The following is a 15,451-nucleotide window of genomic DNA, read 5'->3' as shown; positions in this document are numbered from 1 at the left end:
CTTTGATGTTCGTATGTTGGAAGTTCATATTGTACAATAAGAAAATATTAAGCCATGTGCTATGCTTCCAAGCAAAAGATCTCATTGATATATTTATGACTTCCTTTTGGATATCTAGTTTGTTCATTCTTGTAACCATTTTGTGTGTACATCCTTCTTTGTGGATATATATCATCATGATTGTCTTCTACTTAGAATCTTTTACACATGAGAGAAGTTACATCTCTAATTGATATCCTCTTTTCTTTCACGTCCATCATTGCATTTCCTTTTTCAGTTTTTGGTGGCTTCGTGAAAGGATTTGTTTTGAGAGCGTATCTTATTTTCCTACATCTTGGTGCACTCTTTGGCCGTGAAGATTATTTTTCCTCATGCTTGTCTTGATGAGGGTTTTGCCATTTCAATTAGTATCCCTCCTCTTGACAAGGTTCTTACTTCCTAGCTTCACAATGGGTTGTCACAAGCGTTGGTTCTTATTTTGTTTATTAGTAAGCTTGTGAACCCATTTTCTAGTATGTGTGTGTGGGAATGATATGTCTTGCACTTTGTATCTCATTTCATCAAGACTATGTTGATGAGTAATGCTCATCCTTATCTTAGTATTCTCAAGTGCTTTGCCATGACTCACACACATTACTTTGGTTGAGCCTATTCTTAAGTTGCTTATTTTACATGTTGCTCAACCGTTTGTTTTGTGCAATTGATATGCTTATTGTCTCATCTATCTTCTTGCACTTGTTGTGTGTTTTTATTCATTTTGGGGGAGCAACGATCCTATTTTGTGCACCTGTATCAAATACAAAAATCTCATATTATTGCACAAATCATGGGGAGCTTCTCTAGTTTTTGATAAAACACTCTGTTGCCTTTATCATAATATCTTTTATTCATGTGGTTCGAAGGACCATATGATTGTTTGTTCCATCTGGAATCGTTTGATTGCTTGCCTCTATTTTTGTATGTCTTTGTGGCATACGATCCTTTTATTTGCAATCTTTGGGTCCTCAATATAGTTTGTTTTCCTCCAACTACTTATCATTGTATTTGTGTATTTCTCTGCACTCATGTGCTGAGAAGTACACACTTTTTGGAGGACCACCTACTATATTGGCTTTCTAAACTTTTCGTCCATTTTGGCAATCGATGCCAATGAGGGAGAAGTTTAGAGAGTTTACTTTGGATATGTTTAGAGGGTTTTGCATTTATTGCGTAAGAATTTACATCTTGCACGCATGCATTATTACCTTGTATGTGTGCGCTTGGTTATGCTTATTTCCTTATATAAACTCTCTTGAAGTGGTTGTCTTCAATTACCAAAATGGGGGAGATTGTTAGAGCATATATCTCCATATGTGGTTTTGGTAATTGATGACAATTCCTATGGGCTAATGGTTGCCTTAAGTTATATTTATAGGATTTGTCCATAGGCACTTCTTGAAGTCCATCTGTTGGGTTCAAGGAGTTTATGTGATGACCAAGATGGTATTCAAGGTATTATCCAAAGAATGGTCATAGAGACACTAGGCTGATCAAGATCTCAGACAAAGAGTAAATCAAGATGATCAACACAGAAAGCGTATAAGATGTACCGAGAGGGATCAAGTGATCCCATGGTATGGTAAGCTTTGTCCATTACGTGTTTGTGTACTAACCCATGGTCTTTGTGAGAGTCCTATGTGGGGGTTAGGTGTGCTTCCATGGGCTTGCGTCAAAAGGAAGATCTCATACAACCCATGAAGGATGACATCAAGTGGTGATCGTCATCAAGATTGTGGTGTGCAAGCTCAAGTGGATAAGCACGAATATATCATTGAAACTATTGTTAATGATCATGTGTTGATAAGGACAAGCTCATGTGCTAACAAGGACAAGATCAAGATAAGTATTCCTGAGCACTACATGCTTGATTCTTGTGGATGTTAACATGGTGGACAAATGAAGATGAATACATAAGCTAGGCTTTCCACATTGTGTATGGGAGAGCTGCTTGAAGACTTCATCAGGTCTTGCTTTCAACTTGAGCCAAGAAGGAACAACAACATCAAGCTCAAGTGAAAGGGCTAACTCAAAGGTATCAGTTCCTTTGACGTTAGTGGTGCGGAGTGATGATCAGCAAATAAAAGTATACACTCAAGTATGGATCATCGGTACCCCTTTTATAATTCTTGAGTCTTTAGGGATTCCGCACTATTAAGAGGGGATCACAGGTTTTGTGATGAACTTGCTCAAACTAGATGTCCACTGTTCTGCTCTTACCACATCTCCACTGCTCAGCTGTTATCAGAAAACGGGACCAGTGCCTCGGACATCCGGCCTCCTCCGGACGTCCGAGGCCCGGACTTCCGACCAGCTTCGGAAATCTGGAACTATGCACCAGAGAAACTTGAGCCATATAACTCGGACTTCCGGCTCCCTCCGGACGTCCGACCAGCTTCGGAAATCCGGAGCTTTGCACCAGAGAAACTTGAGCCATATAACTCGGATTTCCGGCTCCCTCCGGACGTCCGAGGGTCGGACGTCCGACCAGCTTCGGAAATCCGGAGCTTTGCACCAGAGAAACTTGAGCCATAAAACTCGGACTTCCGGCTACCTCCGGACGTCCAAGGGACGGACGTCCGTCCCCTTTCGGAAATCTGGAATCTTGCACGAGAGAAGTTTGAGTCGAATAACTCGGACTTCCGACCTTCTCTGGACGTCCGGTCCATGTTCAACTCCACAGTGTTTCCAGATATATTTACAGCCCTTGGACGTCCGACCCGTGTCAGACGTCCGACCCCTTGTGGACGCCCGGACATCCGTGAACTGCCGGATGTCCGACCCCTGTGTGACTTAAAGTGTCCCCAACGGCTGTTTTTCTCTCCCCACTATAAATGCCCCCCTCCCACTTCGTGAGAGGGTGCCTGTGACAGCCCGATGCCGACGTTCCAGAAGATTCCCCTCTCTTTCCGTTTTCGTCGTGTGTATATTTTTATTTGTCGCATCATCATCGCATCATGCGCATCATCCGCATTGCATCGGCATCTCCGTTGCCGCCAGTTTTCAAAACTTGCATTCGTTAGTAGTTGCCGGTTCTCGTCGCCGTCCGTTTTGAGTCCGACCGCACGCGCCCTCGGCACCGTCAAACCCTGTTTTTAAAGCGTGCGTAAAACTTTCTCTAATCGGGTCGAGATTTGACGTGCGGTCTTATTTTAATCTAGCTAGGCCGCCTGTCGAATTTCGTCGCGATCGGAGACCGTCTGGTACCCGAACGGTCGCCCGTAGCGGCACCGTATTCGGTCTACCGTCGGCCGTCTGTCGATGTTTTAAAATATGTTGCCGGGTCGCCTGTTTTTCCCTCTCAACTTCGCCTAACCCCTTTGCACAGTGCGTCGACCCTGCGCGCGGCCCAGTCCGAAAACCTCCCGGAACCCGAACCCGGTGGTCGTAACCGTTGGGTCCGGATCAACCCCGTTATACCGCAAACCGTCATCGGTTTGTCCATTGGATACCCTAACCTATATTTCTTGACCGTCCAATCGAACCAGAGGGTCCAGATCAGCCCTACCCAAACCCACCTACCTATTTAATCATATCAAACCCTAGGATCTGTCCCATCCTACCCTAATTCCATCCGCCGCCGCCGCACCCCTCCTCTCCTCGGGATTCCCCACAGTCAGTGCACCCTTGTCTCCTCATCGATTTCCCCTCCTCCCCAATCCTGCTGAACCTCATCGCCGTGCGTCTCCAGCCGACGCCCTCGACCACGCTCACAGGCAAGCATTAGTAGCAGCTGCTCCGCGCGAAGCCCGTGCGCGCGAGGACCTTCTCCTTGCCGTGCTCCCTCTCCCTTCTCTCCTTCCTTCTTCGTTTCCTCTCTCTCTCTCTCAAGTCTCTCTTTATGTCTCCAGGACCACCACGACATGGCTCGAGCTTCTCCGTCGTCTTCTGTAGGTGGAGCAGCAGCGCCGGCTCGGCCGTGCCGCTGCATCGGAGCTCCACCCGTCTGCCCCGTCCCCAAGCACCCGGCGCGTGCGCACCCGCCTCTCTGACCTGCCGTTGGCCAGCGAGTCGCCGGCAAACAGTGGCCCAGGTCACCGTGCCTCAAGCCCCTTCTCCTTCCTCATCCCTCTCTCTTCCCTCTCCCTCACGAATCCCTCTCGTCTCTGTTTTTCCCTGTTTTTGCAGCGTCCCCATGTCATGGTGCCCAAGCTCGTGGCTCCCGGAGCTTCGTCGGACGCCTCCAGCACCGGGAACGAGATCCCTCGCCCGCGCCTGCCTCCAACGTGTGTTCCACGAGCTCCCCTGCACCCGAGCCTCCCCTCGAGCAGTTCTGCAGTCCCCTGTCGAGCTCGCCCCAAGCTCGACCCCGCCGCCGCTGCCCAGCACCTGAGACCAACCTCTCCTCTGGCCGTGCCTGCGAGCAGCTGCTGGAGCCGCCGCGCCGCCCCGTCAGCCGACGAGGTCCTGGCCGCGCCGCCCCCCTTGCCCTTTCTTCCCCTCCCTCTATTTTACCTCTGCTCTCTCTAATCTCTGCAGGTCTCTCTCAGGAGCTCACCCGTGGCCTCCCCTGCACGTCGCCGCCCCGAATTGACCTAGCCCCGAGGTCCTGGTCGCTCGGCCAGGAGCACCTCGTCGTCCTAAACCTCGCCGCCGTCGGGGACCAGCACTGAGGAACAGAACGAAGGTTGGTGCAGCCCCACCATGGATGCCCTTGCTGCCCTGCAACTCCCCATCCGCCGTCGTTCTCCAATGGATCCGGTCGATGCTTGCTAGGTCCGCCCATTCCCGGCCTGGGACAGCCCCGTCGAAGCCTCCAAGTCCCTCCGGATCAACGATTGACCCCGTCTAGAACAGCCATGGACGAGCAGTTTCAGTAAGGTGCAGTTCTAGCCGCGATTCAGATTCAGTTTTTTGTTTAGATTCAGTTCAGCGTGCTTGTACTCATGTAGCGAAGGGACTCGTTTTTATCACTAGCGCGTCTCAGCCTCGGTGGTTAGTGTGTTGCGTTTCCACCCAGGAGACCAGGGATCAAATCCCCATCCATGCATGTTATGTTTCTAGGATTTGTGCCTCTCCATGCGCTCAGCTTTTGCCTTATTTATTTTTATGCTGTTTTGTCAATTTTGACACAACCACTTATTTAATCTGGTGGTAGGGCTACTAATGTCCATGCAAGGGATCTGGGGTTCAAGTCCTAGCAATTCCATTTTTTTATATTTTGAACAGACTCAAATGCCCGTTTGTAAAATTCATATAAATTTAACCGTGGACCGGATTAAAATGTTTTACACACGTAAGTTGCTTAGAATTTTCTGTAGTTTCACAAAAACCAACTCTCATGCATAATTAGATATGTTTAGTGTGTTGTTTGCATCGGTTTGCGTCTCGACGTGTTGAAAACGGTTTAGGTCGTAACTATTTGTCCGTAGCTCCGTTGGAGATGTGCCATATATGTAAATGGACCAGAACGACGAGTAGAATCACGTGTTCCACTTTGTTTCTCCGTTTAACAAATATAAAATGTGTTTAGGACAAATCTGGGCAGAATTGAGATTTAACACGTGGGGTCATTTCGGAGATGCTATATGTCGTTTCCGGTCTCATTTAAAATGACTAGCTAGGTAGATTAATTTTTGCTTCACCCTCGTGCCAGGTTTAACAACATTTAATATATCCGTGTACCTGAACGGGAGTGAACTAAATAATTCAACGTGGAGTTTCGTCGATATGCAACTCGTTGCATATCGAGCTTCACTTAATGTGTAGTGTTTGATTGTTGTGATTGTCACGCCTTGCATTAGACCGTTCATGCATCATGTGTGTCTTGCATCGTGTGGTGTATATCGTGTGTTGATGCTTGTTTCCGGTTTCCTCCGTCTCGATAGAGTTCCGCAAGCGTGTCGGATGTGAGGGCCGTTCGACTACGTCGGTTCGTCTGCTTCGCGGAGTCATTCTTCTTCCAAGCGGGATCTCAGGCAAGATGATCATTTCCCCAGATACCATTACTATCATTGCCATGCTAGTTTTACCGTTGCTATCGTTTACGTCTCGTTGCCTACCACCTGTTAAATATCAGCCTCTCTACAATGCCATGAAACGATCAACCTGTTCAACCTAGCAAACCACTGATTGGCTATGTTACTGCTTGCTTAACCCTGTTGATAGCGTTGCTAGTTGCAGGTGCATTGCTTCCATGCAAAGCATGGGTTCCTTGTTATATCACCATATTTTATGTTTTCTATTTTAATGCACCTATATACTTGGTAAAAGGTGGAAGGCTCGGCCTTTCTAGCCTGGTGTTTTGTTCCACCTTTGCCCCCTTAGTTTCGGCTACCGGTGTTATGTTCCATAAATGAGCGCTCCTAACACGATCGGGGTTGTTATGGGGACCCCCTTGATAATTCGTTTTAGATTAAAGCTGGTCTGGCAGGGCCCAACTTTGGTACTACATTTGCCTAAACACCTAATAAAATTGCATAGGGACTTTCCGGACCCCGAGGATAATTTAATCAACCCCCGGGCCAGTGCTCCTCATGAGTGTTGGTCCCACCTGAGCGATGTCCGGCGCCCCTCTGGTCACCCGGAGGTTTAGCGATCCCGACGTCTAGCTCATCCGCCGTGTCCTGAGAACGAGGTACGCGACTCCTATCGGGATCGTCGACACGTCGGGCGGCCTTGCTGGATTAGTTTTACCTTTGACGAGATATCTTGTGCATCGGGATTCCGGTGATGCTTTGGGTAATCTCAGAGTTGAGGTTTTCCACTAGGGAATCCGACGAGATCGCGAGCTTCGTGATTGAGGATTTCTATGCGGCTTGTGGTAATTTGTGATGGACTAGTTGGAGCACCCCTGCAGGGTTAAATCTTTCGGAAAGCCGTGCCCGCGGTTATGTGGCAACGTGGATACTTTGTTTAACACTGGTTCTAGATAACTTGAAGTTAACTTAATTAAAACTTGCCAACGGTGTGCGTAACCGTGACTGTCTCCTTCGTGAGTTCCTTCTCCGATCGAGGACACGGTGGGGTTATGTCTGACGTAGGTAGGTGTTCACGATCATCCTTTTGATCATGAGTAGTTCACGTCCGTTATGCGTAGATCTTTCCCCTCTTACTTCTTGTACTCGTAAGTTAGCCACCAAATATATGCTTAGGCGCTGCTGCAAGCTCACCACTTAACCATACGTCACCCATTAAGCTTTGCTAGTCTTGATACCTTTGGAAATGAGATTGCTGAGTCCCCTGTGGCTCACAGATTACTACAACACCAGTTGCAGGTACAGGTAAAGGTTGCTTGACGCGAGCGCGTTCATTGATCATTTGGAGTTGCTTCTTCTTCTTCTTCTTCTTCGATCTAGGATGGGTTCCAGGCCGGCAGCATGGGATAGCAAGGATGGACGTCGTTCTTCTTTTGCCGTTTATTTTCGTCCGTAGTCGGACCCTGCTCTTACTCTTGATGATTATGTAACGTACTGATGTGACTCTGATGTAGCTTGTGGCGAGTGTAAGCCAATTCTATATATCTCTTCTTTTCAGTACATGTACTTGTAACGATATCCATTCTTGCGACATGACGAGATGCGCTTCTATCCCTGACGAGGCCCTCGTGCCAAATTGAGGATAGGGTCGCATCTTGGGCGTGACAAGTTGGTATCAGAGCAAGGACCGACCTAGGAGCCCCCTTGATTGATCGAACTTGGCCGAGTCGAGTCTAGTGAAAAACTATTTGAGTCTAGTTATATATCGGAGAGTAGGATTCTTTTTTCTCCTCTTCTATGCTCTGGTGAGGAATCTTGACGTAATAATTTACTCTACTCCTCTTCCCACTCAAATTTTTTTAGGATCACGCGGATATTATTGGGGTCTATATGATGCCGATGTGATGGAGTTCTGTCTTGGTGCCTCCTGTCTGACTTGATCTTCTTCCGGGGAGTTGAGCTCCAGGGGAGTCTTGAGCACATCATTATCATTCATATTTCTTAGTATCTCAGTACGAAGGATGTTCGTAATTGCTTCAATACTAGTAGTGGCGAGATAACCCCGGTGTCCCCAGTACTGGTGCAGATTGTTCGGGAATACTGCCATACTTTGTATCGTTGTGATCACGAGGGTCTGTTGTAGATGAAGGTCCGAGATTCTGGTCGTGTGTTGACGGATGTGATACAAGTGACGGGTTAGTATAGGAGTTGTGTGATATTACTCCTTGTATCCGTGTACCAGATTGCATGACCAGATATTTCAGGAATTCATAGGTGGGAATTCAAGTAGTTGCTTATAGGACAATCTTCCAACAAATGCATGATGTTAGGTTGGGGTTCGACATCTAGTGGATTCGTTTGTTCACGGTCGACTTACAGCGGTACATGTTGTGTCTTAAAGAGTCCTTGTAGCTTGCTACGACTCGGGGACGCTTCGTATGTCGGGTGCACTGCCTTGCACTTGATGGCTTCTGTAAATCCTGCCCGTGCGATCCTGTCCACGAAAATATCAAACGGAAATCTTTCTCATGAGTTTGTTCTGGCTTGTTTCGTAAGCCACACCCTTTGTTTTGTAAAATATGGTAATTCAGTTGCTTCGATGTCAAGTGGTGATTTCAGATCTTTTTTAAGAGGTGTTCTCATATTTTTATGTGAGAATGCAAATCCTTTTGCTTAATCAGTTGTCTTATCAATTCCTTTCAACCGGAGTCATCGTATCAAGTCCTTCCAACCGGTGTGCTTCTCTTCAGTGCATTCTATCCTCTCCAGTTTCGTAAGATCATTCTCTCATTCTTACCGGAGTTGTCTCATCTGTCCCATGTTGTCTTTGTTTTTTTCCCCGCCCTCCCGCCCTTTTCTTCAGTGATTCAATTTTCATCCAAGTGCATTCATTTCATTGTGCTTTCGCTGTCTGTTCTTTTCTCTCGTACCCGGTGGTTCATTGTGAAGATTCTCAGGAGCTTCATGTTCATCTTTATTCACTCTTGTCATCCTTACCGGTGAATTTAATTCAGCTATCCGTGTTCATCATATCCTTTTCGTGTTTGTAATTCTTTCCTATGTTGGAGATTCGTTTCAGCCTATCTTGTTTATTCAGTTATCACTATTCCATCCGGAGCGTTGAAGATGTCTCAGAGTTTCTTGTTTTCAATTCTTTAATTATTTCGAGGGGCTAACCTCATCGAGTCCTCTTCTTACCGGTGCAATATCAATCTTTCTAGCAACTTTTTCTAACGGTGATTTTCTTTGAGTGGGCCCATAACCCACAGGTTCTTTCCCAGGATCTTTCCTGGCTCTTTTAATCGTTTCCCAGAGATCATTAATTCTTTTCAACTATGACGTAAGTATGAATTTCATCAGTCATATCCCTTCTTCAAGTTCTATTTGAATTAATTCTCTTATTTGGCTCAACCTTTCATTATTCTTTATTCCGGAGTGTCTCAGTTATTCGTGGGTTGTTTCTCGTCATCATTCTCAATCTTGCTCCATTCTTGTGAAGATTATCATCTCAGCTTCGTGTTTTCCTCTCAATTGTTTCTATCGTGAGTAATCCCTTTCGTGCTATCCGGTGCTTTTCTGAGTTGTTTTCATTCTCGATCCTCCGAAGGCCATCATTTAAGAAGACTTTTTCGTTCTCAGCTTTCAGCTTCATCCTCAATTCTTCTTAATTGTTGTCCCTTCGTTCGTCTCTCGATTATCCGGTGCTTTGTTCAAGTTTTCTCTCAGGTGGCTCATGAGCTCTTCATTTTCATGTATCTTCATTAATTCGTGGTGTTCCCATTCAATTGTGAATTCTTACCGGTGCTTCCTTCAATTTTGCTTCAAGTGGTGCTAGCTCTCTGTCTCTTCAAGATTCATTTCTAGTAGAATAAGTGATATGCTAAATCCGCTGATTGTCGTCAATTTAACTTGATGAAGGATAAGCATAACATAATTCTTATCCTTGTTCATTGTAATCTGAATCTTTCTTCCGGAGTGGCTCATGATATCAATTCCTTTTTTTCTCAAGTGTTCTTATCTTTTCTTTCTGGAATGCCAAGTTTTCTCAAGTTTCTCTTCGTGAAGCTTCATCGAAGACTTTGCAAGGTCATAATCTTAGTCTTTTCTACCTTGATATCTTTGCATCATTCATTCTACACGGAGGTCCTTCATGGTGGTTCATCAAGGTTTCAATTCTTTCTCAAGTGTTCTTCAAGACTCTTGGTGGAGAACCTCAAGTATCCGTTCTCTTGCATTTTCAAGTGCATTTGTTCTTCCTTGATCCTTTGAGGTGGTATTATAGCCTTCTTGTTAGTGTAGGAGCCTCAGAGAGTTTTCCTTTTAAGAATGAGATAATTAAACCCACCAATTCTATGATCATGAGATATTTTCTACCCATGATTTCTTCTTTGAGCTATTTTGGTTTGGATTGCACCTAAAGCTTTTCCTAGGGATTGTGCTATCATGGTGCTTGTCTTTAATCCCAGTTCTCAATGTATCCTCTTCGTGTTAGAGTTGTTCTTATCTTGTTGTTCCCAATCTATCCCTGGTTCTTGTAGTGGTTGGTTGTCACCTCATATTTGTTGAGATGATTTTCATAAGCCCACTACTATCTTGTTCATTTCATTGTTGTTTTTCCCAAAAACTTCGTCCAATTCTTCTTGGAAGGATGCTTGTCAAGTTCATTGGAGTTAGTAGTTGTCATTCTCTCTTCATTCTCTTCTTCCGTATGAGCTAGTTTCTATTCTCTTGTTCCGGAGGCATTGTGTTGTTGCTCTTTTGGGTCAATCTTGTTGTTCTATCAAAATCATGGTGTTCCCTTGCTCTATTTACTTGTTTGTTGTGAATATTGTCTAATTCTCTCTTCTTATCGAATTTTTTGTCCCATTTTCCTACCGAAGTGCTGCCGAAATTTTCCGTGAATTCTTGCTCGTCTCTCATATCAGTCCTCATCTCTTTGCAACCTTCAAGGATCGTTGGTTTCACTCGTTTGTCAAAGAAGCGACTAAATTTTTACCTCTTGCTTTCTCATCCTCTCCCCCTTTCATTCTTGGATCTCGGGGCGAGATCCTCTTGTAGTGTAGGAGAGTTGTGACAGCCCGATGCCGACGTTCCAGAAGATTCCCCTCTCTTTCCGTTTTCGTCGTGTGTATATTTTTATTTGTCGCATCATCATCGCATCATGCGCATCATCCGCATTGCATCGGCATCTCCGTTGCCGCCAGTTTTCAAAACTTGCATTCGTTAGTAGTTGCCGGTTCTCGTCGCCGTCCGTTTTGAGTCCGACCGCACGCTCCCTCGGCACCGTCAAACCCTGTTTTTAAAGCGTGCGTAAAACTTTCTCTAATCGGATCGAGATTTGACGTGCGGTCTTATTTTAATCTAGCTAGGCCGCCTGTCGAATTTCGTCGCGATCGGAGACCGTCTGGTACCCGAACGGTCGCCCGTAGCGGCACCGTATTCGGTCTACCGTCGGCCGTCTGTCGATGTTTTAAAATATGTTGCCGGGTCGCCTGTTTTTCCCTCTCAACTTCGCCTAACCCCTTTGCACAGTGCGTCGACCCTGCGCGCGGCCCAGTCCGAAAACCTCCTGGAACCCGAACCCGGTGGTCGTAACCGTTGGGTCCGGATCAACCCCGTTATACCGCAAACCGTCATCGGTTTGTCCATTGGATACCCTAACCTATATTTCTTGACCGTCCGATCGAACCAGAGGGTCCAGATCAGCCCTACCCAAACCCACCTACCTATTTAATCATATCAAACCCTAGGATCTGTCCCATCCTACCCTAATTCCATCCGCCGCCGCCGCACCCCTCCTCTCCTCGGGATTCCCCACAGTCAGTGCACCCTTGTCTCCTCATCGATTTCCCCTCCTCCCCAATCCCGCTGAACCTCATCGCCGTGCGTCTCCAGCCGACGCCCTCGGCCACGCTCACAGGCAAGCATTAGTAGCAGCTGCTCCGCGCGAAGCCCGTGCGCGCGAGGACCTTCTCCTTGCCGTGCTCCCTCTCCCTTCTCTCCTTCCTTCTTCGTTTCCTCTCTCTCTCTCAAGTCTCTCTTTATGTCTCCAGGACCACCACGACATGGCTCGAGCTTCTCCGTCGTCTTCTGTAGGTGGAGCAGCAGCGCCGGCTCGGCCGTGCCGCTGCATCGGAGCTCCACCCGTCTGCCCCGTCCCCAAGCACCCGGCGCGTGCGCACCCGCCTCTCTGACCTGCCGTTGGCCAGCGAGTCGCCGGCAAACAGTGGCCCAGGTCACCGTGCCTCAAGCCCCTTCTCCTTCCTCATCCCTCTCTCTTCCCTCTCCCTCACGAATCCCTCTCGTCTCTGTTTTTCCCTATTTTTGCAGCGTCCCCATGTCATGGTGCCCAAGCTCGTGGCTCCCGGAGCTTCGTCGGACGCCTCCAGCACCGGGAACGAGATCCCTCGCCCGCGCCTGCCTCCAACGTGTGTTCCACGAGCTCCCCTGCACCCGAGCCTCCCCTCGAGCAGTTCTGCAGTCCCCTGTCGAGCTCGCCCCAAGCTCGACCCCGCCGCCGCTGCCCAGCACCTGAGACCAACCTCTCCTCTGGCCGTGCCTGCGAGCAGCTGCTGGAGCCGCCGCGCCGCCCCGTCAGCCGACGAGGTCCTGGCCGCGCCTCCCCCCTTGCCCTTTCTTCCCCTCCCTCTATTTTATCTCTGCTCTCTCTAATCTCTGCAGGTCTCTCTCAGGAGCTCACCCGTGGCCTCCCTGCACGTCGCCGCCCCGAATTGACCTAGCCCCGAGGTCCTGGTCGCTCGGCCAGGAGCACCTCGTCGTCCTAAACCTCGCCGCCGTCGGGGACCAGCACTGAGGAACAGAACGAAGGTTGGTGCAGCCCCACCATGGATGCCCTTGCTGCCCTGCAACTCCCCATCCGCCGTCGTTCTCCAATGGATCCGGTCGATGCTTGCTAGGTCCGCCCATTCCCGGCCTGGGACAGCCCCGTCGAAGCCTCCAAGTCCCTCCGGATCGACGATTGACCCCGTCTAGAACAGCCATGGACGAGCAGTTTCAGTAAGGTGCAGTTCTAGCCGCGATTCAGATTCAGTTTTTTGTTTAGATTCAGTTCAGCGTGCTTGTACTCATGTAGTGAAGGGACTCGTTTTTATCACTAGCGCGTCTCAGCCTCGGTGGTTAGTGTGTTGCGTTTCCACCCAGGAGACCAGGGATCAAATCCCCATCCATGCATGTTATGTTGGGTTCAAGTCCTAGCAATTCCATTTTTTTATATTTTGAACAGACTCAAATGCCCGTTTGTAAAATTCATATAAATTTAACCGTGGACCGGATTAAAATGTTTTCCACACGTAAGTTGCTTAGAATTTTCTGTAGTTTCACAAAAACCAACTCTCATGCATAATTAGATCTGTTTAGTGTGTTGTTTGCATCGGTTTGCGTCTCGACGTGTTGAAAACGGTTTAGGTCGTAACTATTTGTCCGTAGCTCCGTTGGAGATGTGCCATATATGTAAATGGACCAGAACGACGAGTAGAATCACGTGTTCCACTTTGTTTCTCCGTTTAACAAATATAAAATGTGTTTAGGACAAATCTGGGCAGAATTGAGATTTAACACGTGGGGTCATTTCGGAGATGCTATATGTCGTTTCCGGTCTCATTTAAAATGACTAGCTAGGTAGATTAATTTTTGCTTCACCCTCGTGCCAGGTTTAACAACATTTAATATATCCGTGTACCTGAACGGGAGTGAACTAAATAATTCAACGTGGAGTTTCGTCGATATGCAACTCGTTGCATATCGAGCTTCACTTAATGTGTAGTGTTTGATTGTTGTGATTGTCACGCCTTGCATTAGACCGTTCATGCATCATGTGTGTCTTGCATCGTGTGGTGTATATCGTGTGTTGATGCTTGTTTCCGGTTTCCTCCGTCTCGATAGAGTTCCGCAAGCGTGTCGGATGTGAGGGCCGTTCGACTACGTCGGTTCGTCTGCTTCGCGGAGTCATTCTTCTTCCAAGCGGGATCTCAGGCAAGATGATCATTTCCCCAGATACCATTACTATCATTGCCATGCTAGTTTTACCGTTGCTATCGTTTACGTCTCGTTGCCTACCACCTGTTAAATATCAGCCTCTCTACAATGCCATGAAACGATCAACCTGTTCAACCTAGCAAACCACTGATTGGCTATGTTACTGCTTGCTTAACCCTGTTGATAGCGTTGCTAGTTGCAGGTGCATTGCTTCCATGCAAAGCATGGGTTCCTTGTTATATCACCATATTTTATGTTTTCTATTTTAATGCACCTATATACTTGGTAAAAGGTGGAAGGCTCGGCCTTTCTAGCCTGGTGTTTTGTTCCACCTTTGCCCCCTTAGTTTCGGCTACCGGTGTTATGTTCCATAAATGAGCGCTCCTAACACGATCGGGGTTGTTATGGGGACCCCCTTGATAATTCGTTTTAGATTAAAGCTGGTCTGGCAGGGCCCAACTTTGGTACTACATTTGCCTAAACACCTAATAAAATTGCATAGGGACTTTCCGGACCCCGAGGATAATTTAATCAACCCCCGGGCCAGTGCTCCTCATGAGTGTTGGTCCCACCTGAGCGATGTCCGGCGCCCCTCTGGTCACCCGGAGGTTTAGCGATCCCGACGTCTAGCTCATCCGCCGTGTCCTGAGAACGAGGTACGCGACTCCTATCGGGATCGTCGACACGTCGGGCGGCCTTGCTGGATTAGTTTTACCTTTGACGAGATATCTTGTGCATCGGGATTCCGGTGATGCTTTGGGTAATCTCAGAGTTGAGGTTTTCCACTAGGGAATCCGACGAGATCGCGAGCTTCGTGATTGAGGATTTCTATGCGGCTTGTGGTAATTTGTGATGGACTAGTTGGAGCACCCCTGCAGGGTTAAATCTTTCGGAAAGCCGTGCCCGCGGTTATGTGGCAACGTGGATACTTTGTTTAACACTGGTTCTAGATAACTTGAAGTTAACTTAATTAAAACTTGCCAACGGTGTGCGTAACCGTGACTGTCTCCTTCGTGAGTTCCTTCTCCGATCGAGGACACGGTGGGGTTATGTCTGACGTAGGTAGGTGTTCACGATCATCCTTTTGATCATGAGTAGTTCACGTCCGTTATGCGTAGATCTTTCCCCTCTTACTTCTTGTACTCGTAAGTTAGCCACCAAATATATGCTTAGGCGCTGCTGCAAGCTCACCACTTAACCATACGTCACCCATTAAGCTTTGCTAGTCTTGATACCTTTGGAAATGAGATTGCTGAGTCCCCTGTGGCTCACAGATTACTACAACACCAGTTGCAGGTACAGGTAAAGGTTGCTTGACGCGAGCGCGTTCATTGATCATTTGGAGTTGCTTCTTCTTCTTCTTCTTCTTCTTCTTCGATCTAGGATGGGTTCCAGGCCGGCAGCCTGGGATAGCAAGGATGGACGTCGTTCTTCTTTTGCCGTTTATTTTCGTCCGTAGTCGGACCCTGCTCTTACTCTTGATGATTATGTAACGTACTGAT

The 15,451-nt window shown here is 47.5% G+C and overlaps 2 protein-coding genes across 4 annotated transcripts; both read left to right on the top strand.

Moving 5' to 3' along the window:
* The first annotated feature begins 3,606 nt into the window (after positions 1–3,606).
* On the top strand, positions 3,607–5,904 carry LOC123409819. Its single transcript, XM_045102692.1, has 5 exons — positions 3,607–3,752; positions 3,888–4,069; positions 4,165–4,440; positions 4,527–4,857; positions 5,865–5,904. Exons 3-4 carry the CDS (start codon positions 4,177–4,179, stop codon positions 4,647–4,649), a joined length of 387 nt encoding a protein of 128 aa, XP_044958627.1. The 5' UTR covers positions 3,607–3,752; positions 3,888–4,069; positions 4,165–4,176; the 3' UTR covers positions 4,650–4,857; positions 5,865–5,904.
* Positions 5,905–11,604: 5,700 nt separating this feature from the next.
* LOC123409784 (protein enabled homolog) lies at positions 11,605–13,901 on the top strand. Of its 3 annotated transcripts, none has more exons than XM_045102655.1 (4): positions 11,748–12,189; positions 12,285–12,560; positions 12,647–12,976; positions 13,857–13,901. In XM_045102655.1, the coding sequence occupies exons 1-3, from the start codon at positions 11,998–12,000 to the stop codon at positions 12,692–12,694; spliced, it is 516 nt and encodes a 171-aa protein (XP_044958590.1). In that variant the 5' UTR covers positions 11,748–11,997; the 3' UTR covers positions 12,695–12,976; positions 13,857–13,901. The 3 variants fall into 3 exon arrangements, with proteins under 3 accessions (XP_044958588.1, XP_044958590.1, XP_044958589.1); XM_045102654.1 differs by having other exon boundaries at positions 12,636–12,976; XM_045102653.1 differs by lacking the exons at positions 12,647–12,976; positions 13,857–13,901 and having other exon boundaries at positions 11,605–12,189; positions 12,285–12,626.
* Positions 13,902–15,451: the final 1,550 nt, after the last annotated feature.

This window comes from Hordeum vulgare, chromosome 7H (assembly GCF_904849725.1).
Source record: "Hordeum vulgare subsp. vulgare chromosome 7H, MorexV3_pseudomolecules_assembly, whole genome shotgun sequence".
Classification (NCBI taxonomy): Eukaryota; Viridiplantae; Streptophyta; class Magnoliopsida; order Poales; family Poaceae; genus Hordeum; species Hordeum vulgare.
Note: the sequence above shows the minus strand (reverse complement) of the source record. Positions and strands in the feature narration are given on the sequence as shown.